At 38.6% G+C, this 10277-nt stretch overlaps 1 protein-coding gene across 1 annotated transcript; it reads right to left on the reverse strand.

The window, feature by feature from the left end:
* Positions 1-5149: 5149 nt before the first annotated feature.
* Positions 5150-10277, reverse strand: LOC117297756 (tyrosine-protein kinase receptor Tie-1-like). The gene is made up of 6 exons (XM_033780905.1): positions 10082-10277; positions 8662-8916; positions 7482-7613; positions 6932-7075; positions 6018-6155; positions 5150-5307 (listed from the first exon to the last, which is right to left on the reverse strand). The coding sequence occupies exons 1-6, from the start codon at positions 10182-10184 to the stop codon at positions 5150-5152; spliced, it is 930 nt and encodes a 309-aa protein (XP_033636796.1). The 5' UTR covers positions 10185-10277.

Raw genomic sequence — 10277 nt, forward strand, 5'->3', positions numbered from 1 at the left:
TCTTACCTAGAAATCTCTATAGGTTTTACACACTGGTTTGGCTTGCAAATAATATTGTATGGACGTTAAACATACCTGTTCCTGGCTGTGGCTGCTGAATGCGCCGTAGCACCTTGTAAACCCTTATAAGGTGCTACATAGTTGGGTCTCAGAATTCACAGCTCTTCAATAACCTATCTTTGCGTTAACAAGTATATACTATAAGCGCCTTGAGTACCTTGTTGGTAAAGATACGTGCGCTATATAAGACTAGCATTGAAATAGAAAAAAAAAACTTAATAAAATTGAATTTGAAAATCTGGAATCAGGTGAGCTAAAATAGTGTTGCTTTGATCAAGTCCTCAGCCTGATATAAATAATAATAATATTGGATTGTTTTTTTTCGGGGGATACAATAACATATTGCACTCGCTATGACAATATTGCACTCGTCTTCGACTCGTGCAATGGTGTCATAGCTCGTGCAATATATGCTTGTATCAGCCATCCAATAGTATATAATTACAATGTATATATTATTACCCTGTATCCAGTTATTTGACCATTCCTCTTCCCACAAGGTATCTCACTCCATGCAAACGCTAAACTGTGTCTTCCAATTGAAGTCAAGTTGAAACCAGGCGGTGGAACCGATGCCTCTGATGTAGTAAAACAAAACAGATGTAAATATATAGATGGATTGCACATGACGTTTTTGGCCGTTATCTTTGATGAATGTGCACGCGTGATTCCTACAGACCTTTATCACGGTGCTTCCATCTTGAATTCCTCCCATTGATATCAATGTTACCAAACCGAGGCTGGAAGAACAAAATAGTCTGTTCCTAATTGCAAAATGATTATAAGCATCAATTATTGTTATTCGATACGAGGTACATGACCACGATGGGGACAACATGATAAAGGTCTTTTGGCTGACCTTTGCATTGTTTTACATCAAAGATGGCGGTCAACACAGGTACTCTTTTGCATTTTCGGCCGGAAAAGTGATCGTCAGACATTTTGTGTGTGTCCGTTTGATGAACACAATTTTGCAAACCAGAACTGCAAAGAGTTTCTTAATACTTATCTGTTGTTCCTTTGGTGTCTTTTGTAACAAGAAGCGTACCCATGATTGTGGCTGTGCAGAAATACATTCTACGCTTGACTTTATCAAACTGATGCCAAACCTCAGATTCTGTATCTCTTCGGGTATGGCATCCTTCCAAAACTTTGATATAGTTAGCTGCTTTCCGTGAGCGTCATACTACTATTATTGGCGTTGCCCGTCATGTATTTTAATACCACAACACAGCCCAAATCAGTAAACGCATCCCCCACCCTAATATAATGCATGAGAGACATTCATGTGGGCCAGCTAAAACAAGATAGCCTTCGAACAGCCTTTTGGTATCGGACAATTCCGGTTGTCAGACATCTGCTCTTGCAAAGTTCGTGGGTTCAAGTCCCACCGGAGTAAACATGCCTGTGATTTTTTTTTTAACTGAACTCTGAAAAGTGCTTATCCCACAACGGTGTACATGAACTTTCTTTATCTCCTGTGCACTGATTTAGCATATATTGGTACCTTTATACAGTGTTGTGAAAGACTGACTCCCATCTTCAGGTTCAGAATATCCCGCTTCGTTCCTCGCAAGTACACGAACATTGTAGATGGAGTAGGCGTGTAGAAACGGTGCTAAATCCAGTGCCGATAACTCGGTGGCTGTTGTATTGAGTGCAGTTTCGTATACACCGTTCACCACTTGGCAGTGATCTCGCATGAGGAGTTGAAACTGGACTTCATAATCAACAACAGGACATTTGTTTTGAGGGGCTTCCCAAAGCACTCTCCGGCGAACAGCGGTTCCAGTGATTGACATGTTTCTAACTTTAACTGGGACTGAAGAAAATAATTCATAATAGATTTGTATTAAACGAGGGAGAAAAACAAATACATATATTAAATAAATTGTTCATTATGTGACCACCACATTTTGAATATGGTTACATTTCGCTTAAAGGCAGTGGACACTATTGGTAATTACTCAAAATAATTGTTAGCATAAAACTTATTTGGTAACAAGCAATGGAGAACTGTTGAGAGAAGGCCTATAAATCATTGTGAGAAACGGCTCCCTCTGAAGTAACGTACAAGTTTTCGAGAAAGAAGTAATTTTCCACGAGTTTGATTTTGAGACCTCAGACCATTAGAGTTTGAGGTCTCGAAATCAAGCATCAGAAAGCACACAACTTCTTGTGACAATGGTGTTTTTTCTTTCATTATTGTCTCGCAACTTCGACGACCAATTGAATTCAAATTTTCACAGGTTTGTTATTTTATGCATATGTTGAGATACACCAAGTGAGAAAACTGGTCTTCGACAATTACCAATAGTGTCCAGTGTCCTTAACTCAATAGTGCGTAAAATCTATTTTTAAATGTTTTAATGACTCTGTTATTTGAGCTTCGGGTCACGAAGTTGTCAATTTTAATAAAATTCAAAATTAAAATTAAATATCAGCTTGATGTTTGTTGTGCATTGGTAATTACAATTCAAATTAAATATCAGCTTTGTGTTTGTTGTGCATTGATCATTACCATGACAATCACTGCAGTTTGGCCGGAGTCCAATCATGCTATATGGACAGGAATCTGTGAGAAAAATACACAAATCTAAATTGAATCACAAAAATGACTAACGTGTTGATAGGAGGCTATGCATGGCAGAGACTAATTTGAGTAATGTAGGGCAACAACATTCGAGAAAGGCTCAGGGAAAGGCCAATAATAGTTATGTTCAGTCGTTGGAGCGCGTGCAGGCGATTTTCAGATCTTACCCGGCGGTTTTATTTACTCCGAGAAAGGCAGAGAAAGACCGGAGTTTAACACAGCCGAAGCGGGTCGCGATGGGAGACTTAATTTTTGCGGCATTGGAATTCGAACATGAGCAAACATTGTTGCAGCAGCCGGCAGAGGCTAACAACGAGAACCACCATTGACAAACAATCTTGAAGGACAGCTTTACTAAAACCATACACAAGTAGGCCCGACATAAAAGCTAAAAGAAAATAATCAGCTATGGCAGACATGTTTACTTCTTTCACAGATAACCTTTTCTGTACATAAATAATACAGATACCCGCGTCACGAACTACCTCGCAGTCGCAGTGCTAGCTCCAATTAACCAATCCTTGCATCATTTGAATCACTGATTGGACGGAAACAATTTCCACTTATCTCATTACTAGCTCGTTGGGACACTATGCCACATCGGCACCGTTTGACGTTGGACGTTTGCCGCAAACTGCACTATCCAAGGAATGATGACAGATCTATGCGTAATACCACTAATCTACTTAAGTATAGGTTTGGTTTCACTCCGTAAGGCAGTGAAAATAAAAGCACGTGTTTTCAGTGTGAACCAACTTTGTTCAAATCACACATCATTCACACAGTTTTCATAGTTTTGGAAAGGTCACAATGTCAAATGGTCACTGTGTGAAAACTGCGTGACCTTAGTGTGTATTCTGTGTGGACCAACTATGTTTCAAATCATACACCATTCACACAGTTTCATAGTTTGTGAGTGGTCACAATGTGAAATGGTCACACAGTGAACAAAGTGTGATCTCAGTTTGTTTACTGTGTGGACAATGTGAAATGGTCACACAGTGTGAACACAGTGTGACCATTTCACATTGTGACCTTTCCCGAGACTATGAAAACTGTGTAAATGGTGTGTGATTTGAACATGGTTGGTCCACACAGAAAACACACTGAAGTTACACTGTTTATGACAACTTTTGAATGGTGTGTGATTTGGACATAGTTGGTCCACACAGATAACACACTAAGATCACCCAGTGTTCACACTCTGACCATTTCACATTGTGACCACTATCAGACTATGAAAACTGTGTGAATGATGCGTGATTTGAACGTAGTTGATTTGAACGTAGTTGGTCCACTCGGAATACACACTAAGATCACATTGTGTTCACGCTGTGACCATTTCACTATAATTTTTATGACTAATACAGATATGAAAACTGTATGAATGGTGTGTGATTTGAATACAGTTGGTCCACACAGAAAACACACTAAGATCACACAAAGTTCACACTGTGACCATTTCACATTGTAACCACTACCAAAATATGAAAACTGTGAGAATGATGTGTGATTTGAACAAAGTTGGTTCACACAGAAAACACACTAAGATCACACAGTGTTCACGCTGTGACCATTTCACTATGTGTCCACTACCAGACTATGAAAAATGTGTGAATAACGGTGTGTGCTTTGAACATAGTTGGTCCACACAGAAAACACACTAAGATCACACAATGTTCACATGGTGACCATTTCACATTGTGACCACTACCAAAATATGAAAACTGTGTGAATGATGTGTGATTTGAACAAAGTTGGGTCACACAGAAAACACACTAAGATCACTAAGATCTCACAATGTTCACATGGTGATCATTTCACATTGTGACCTTTCCGAGACTTTGGAAACTGTGTGAACGGTGTGTGATTTGAACATGGTTGGTCCACACAGAAAACACATTGAGATCACTGTGTGACCATTTCACATTGTGACCACTCACATACTTGGACAACGGTGTGAATGGTGTGTGGTTTGTTGAACATCATTGGTTCACACAGATAACACACTAAGATCACGCAGTGTTCACACTATGTGGTTTGTTGAACATCATTGGTTCACACAGAAAACACACTAAGATCACGCAGTGTTCACACTGTGACCATTTGACATTGTGACCTTGAAAACTGTGTGAATGGTGTATGATTTGATTTATGGACTATATAAACTTACGTGTTAAGGAGTACAACAGCTTTGGATAATGCATTTTGAGAAACATTTGACTTCGAAATACTACGGTTATGTAAACAGATATCACTTAGAAAATTCCCAAAAGATTTAATATAACAAGCGTTACCACGGTAATGCTTCTCATATTGTGTCTTCCTACGGGGATATTCTTCCTGGGTGTGTAGGCTACAGGAGTTTCGGCGATATCTCAAATGTGAGGTTTTCACCGTATGTTCCTTCAAAAACGTTTACAACTATATTTATATAGGATTTACAACAATCGAGCATTATACAAAAAAAAGGTATAAAATAATTGTCTTTAATGGTCAAACAGCGGTATACTTACTTTGGCAGTTAATACCTCTGTAGCGTTGTTGACATCCGACACCGTCCGGGCATGTACCGGTAACTTTGTCACAAATCTCCCCATCTTCACAATGACACTCCTTGGTGCATGTAGCTCCAAATAGCCCCTCGGGACATTCTTAGTAAAAAAAAAACATTTACTTTATATTTATTTTGAACTTCTGTAACAAAATAAACATACGAACAGTTCAACGAGCAATACGGTCATAATACAACAGAAAGGGTAAACATACAACCCTATAGAAGCAAAACAATAAATTAACAAACAAAATGACAAAGAATGTCAAACTCTACGTCTCCGAGAAAGAAACACAAATTCCGCACCAAAGTTACTGGTTTTACTGGATAGTGTCAAATTACCATAATTACAAAACCAACTGGTTTGGACTGTGTTCAACTATGTTAACTATGCTTATTGTATAAACCAACTGGGTGGATTTCACAAAGAGTTAAGTAGTCTTATCTCGAGTAGGGACGAGTTACTCGTTCTAACTTAGGACTAGCCTTAAGTTTTTAATATCTACAAGGTCAAGGTCTCTTTGAGAAATCGATTCCAAGTTTTGCTCAAATTCCGTAAAAAAACAAACTGGTTTGAACTGTGTTTAACTAGTTTTCAAATGGTTCCAGTTAAACCCAGTTAAACTATAGGTTCAGCTGGTCTGACCTGGGTGAACAGGTTAACATCTACTTAGTTTTTAAATGTGTACATGTACAAACGGTTGAATTCGGCCTCTGGTCGCGAACATATTTTGTATTGTGAATAAACCATTAACAACAACAAATATCAACTATAACTATCCTCACAAACGCATCAAACAACAGACCCACCTTGACAGTTTTCTCCAGTGTAACCTGATGCACATTTAACATCATCAGGACATCTACCATGACCTTTATCACACACTGCACCATCCTCACAATGACACTTAAGCTCACAATTAGCCCCAAAGTAGCCATCTTTACACTCTATTGCGAGGAAAAGCGAAATGATATCAAAATCGCATTAAGACAAAATCACCCAAATACACACATCTATGTGAGTTATAGCACTGTATTACTCAATGTATTTTCCCGAGCTCTGTGAACAAAATAAATCACCGTGGCGTATTCCTCAGAGAGATTCAAACCCACAACCTTTGAAATTCCAGAGAAGTGGCTTACCAACTAGTCCGCCGAGATTGCCCAGACAGAGAGGCAGTTCGCGGAAGCCCGCTTAGCTAGAGGCACGTTATATACCTTTATATTGTTGATAAACAAGCTATAAACCGCGCTGGTTGGCATGGACAGCTGAATGTCAGCAAAACATTCAAGCGCGTTACCAGATAATTGCTCTGAAAAAAACCCAACTTGTTTGTTCTTCAAATTTTTAACTTAATACCTTCCATGATTTGTTGCTTTGGTTCCAACAAATTCAACACTATTTTTGAATAGTTGTGTAGCATTGTTACAAACCATTGCCATCTGCTCTGTTCTGCATTAATGGCCTTCCAGAGTTTTCCAACCTCGGTTGGCAAATACTTAGACTGAGACGTCTACAGACCTTTAACACGCTAGCTGTCACCATCTTGGTCATGTTCCCTGTTTCCAATAGCAGTAATGAATACTAACATTCATTGCGAAGGGCACCAGACTATTATTTCGTCTAGCCTCAGTTTGGTTACAATGAGTTGGAATGGAGTAAAATCAAGATGACCACACCGTGATAGAATTAAAAAGTCTATTAGGAGCCCTCCGTATCCTACCTTCTGTGCACGTTTGGCCTTTGTAGCCAGCTGCGCATGTACATCCAAAAGGATCAGGCAGGCACATCATTACCCCCTTACATCCAACATTGGTGATGGAGCACGTTATACCGCAATCTTGACCAAAACAATTCTTTCCATGTACTGCAATGAAACAAATGTATTTTTGTTTTTAAACTTGTGTGAGCAATGCAATTTCTTCTTTTGAAGATTAATAAAGTTTTCTTATGTATAATGTCTAATAAAACCTCAATGAGAGCCACGCCTTTAATTAGTTCATAATTGTATACCTATGCAATTTGCGCAGTTTGGCAAACGTGGGACTTGAACCTGTGACACAGCTTATGGTTAAAGGAACATTACAGAATTGGTAAGAAAAAAAAATCGTTTATGATGACAGATTTACATCAAACTTACACGGTCTAATGATGATAATAGAAAACATCCCTTGAAATATTTCTGTCTGAAATGTCATATTTGATGAGAAATAAATAAATAAATGAGCGTTTTATGAAACGTATACAATGCAGAGGATCCGTCGTGAACTTACATATCTGACATTTTGTACCACTGAACCCTGGTGCACAGATACATTCTCCTGTATTGTCGTCACATACCCCACCATTGTGACACATCGGACATCTATTGTCACATGATGATCCCCATCTTTCTTGTGAACAAGCTGTTTTTACCAAGGAAACAATGCACAGTTAATGACAAATTTTTTCTTAGTCTATATCGGCTGCGATTTGTTTAGTGAATGGGTATTGCTTGGGTGGGTTTGGTCTGGCGCTTGTCGTTGGTAAGGCTTTTTTTTTGCCGAGAGGAACGTTCGTTAAAACCCATGGTAATTAGTGCACAATAATTCCTTTTTCTTGACATGTTCGACACTGTTTACAAAAATTTAAAAAGTTGCAAGCAATAATCATCTTAATATTATAGCCTGGAATTAAATATAACCTGGAGGAATAAAAACATCCTTTGAGCAATACAATACTTTATAAAGTTTATCTAAAAACTCATCAAAAATATACCGGAATCATTGTTTGAACATGCTGCGATGAGTCTCGGTTCACAAAACCTACTACGGTGTGTAGAAGGTTAACCATCCAATAAGCTATTTGCATACTTTGATTTTAATATTCTCTGGTACTATGATCCGTGCTTGATCACAATGACCACTTCAATTTGAATTCATCAGACTATAACACAGAAACAGTTCCTATCATTATGATTTATGGGCAAGCTTCTCCGTATTCTCTAAATGTAAAAGAGTGAAAAACACCACTCTTTACATTTCGAGCTGCCCCTCATACGGCTCTTCAAAACAGTGGTGGTTAGTTCACTCTTTTAGGGGGGCTTCACTCCAGGACTGGGAGAAAAATCACTCAAAAAGATGCAAACTTCAATCTAAAAGAGCGGAAGACCACTCGAAAAAGAGTTGTCCCTCATATACGGCTCTTCAAAGAGTGTCTTTTCACTCTTTTGCATTAAGAGAATTATAGTTACAAGAGACGTTAAACACCCATACACAATTATGAATGGATTCGTATGGCAGAGTGGTAGCAAGGTTTTCTCATCTTGAGGTTGCTATGCCAAGCACAAACCAATCGACATAGCAACTGTCTCTATAGTCTGAGGAATTCAAATGTGTGACAAAGCGAGTCATTGTACCATACATTATTCAACTGATTAATGAAAGAGTCACCCACAATGAAAAAACAATATACCTCTAACAATGAGTTTCATGAGTGCGTGGTTCTGTAGATTATATCTGCCCTGTACGTAGCATTCATAGATACCACCAGTGTTACTGGCTTGTACATTAGGAATGCTGATGCTTGATTGGCCATTCCACGCAGTGACGTCAACACCATTCTGTCTCCATCGAAGCTCATTGGTTGATCCGTAATGCTGTGTCATTGTCAATGTTACATCCTCTCCAGCACTGGTAGTCAAGGTGGATGAGGTTGGGGATACATCACCTACAATCAATAAAGCTCAGTTGATCAACCGTCATATAACTGTGTCGTTGTCAATGTTACACATTCTATCAAAAATGGGAAAGGAAAATGAACGATAGTTGGGGAAAATACACATTACTTTGCAAAAAATTTAAAAAAACTATGACCAAAGTGCAAGTTCATTTGAATAGACCATTCAATTATAGCGATCTAACAGCACCGAAGGCATCCGTTTAAATAAACACAAATAAATGGATGAACATTTGAAGACAGTGGACACTATTGGTAATTGTCAAAGACTAGTCTTTACAGTTGGTGTATCTCAACATGCATAAAATAACAAACCTGTGAAAATTTGAGCTCAATCGGTCGTCGAAGTTGCGAGATAATAATGAAAGAAAAAACACCCTTGTCACACGAAGTTGTGTGCTTTCTGATGCTTGATTTCGAGATCTCAAATTCTAAACTTGAGGTCTCGAAATCAAATTCGTGGAAAAGTACTTATTTCTCGAAAACTACGTCACTTCAGAGGGAGCCGTTTCTCACAATGTATTATACTATCAACCTCTCCCCATTACTCGTAATCAAGAAAGGTTTTATGATGATAATTATTTTGTGTAATTACCAATAGTGTCCACTGTCTTTAAGGGAACATTCCATAATTGCTTTTCTCGTGACCCAGATGGCCGATCGATCTCTTCTACAGGTTTGTCAGTTTATGTATAGACCGTATGAACTTTTTTTTTACAATAAGTGTGACCTTGTACATTATTTGAGTATTCTGGCAGGCAAGATATGCACTGGTCATATGGGGAAGTTGACATTTTGTGTCATAACTTCCACATAAATCCAAGAGTTATGAAAGTAAAAGCTGGACTACTTTTCAGATGTGCCCCCTTTCATCACATCAACAGTTTATAATAATTAGACAGTGCAATCTCCATAAAATATAGAATTTTATGTTTTCTTCCATTGAGTTGTGTACAACGCGTGCCTGCAGGAAGTCCAGGCTCTGTGGCTCTTGTGACGTCACAAGTCCCATCGTCTATATGATGGATTACACAAAGTGCTTACACTGGCAGCAACTGTCGCTAGCGACAACTGTCGTTAGCAAACACCAATTCTTTAAAAAAAATATGTAAAAAATGTAAAAAAAAAAAAAGTGTAGATAACTCTTGTGACTTACCGTCCTTGCGCATAACAGTTGTTGTTATCCTCACAGTATCTTGCTGTCTGGTGAAGATACAGTTATAAACCCCGAATCGTTCTGCACCAATAAGTGCAGGCATTTGAAAGAGTAGCGCATAGGCAGAGATATGTTTGTTAACTTCGCCTCTGGCGGGTAGATTGACACCGCTGCCTGTGTCCAGTAGACGGTTGAA

The sequence above is a fragment of the Asterias rubens genome, chromosome 12, assembly GCF_902459465.1.
Source record: "Asterias rubens chromosome 12, eAstRub1.3, whole genome shotgun sequence".
NCBI lineage: Eukaryota > Metazoa > Echinodermata > Asteroidea > Forcipulatida > Asteriidae > Asterias > Asterias rubens.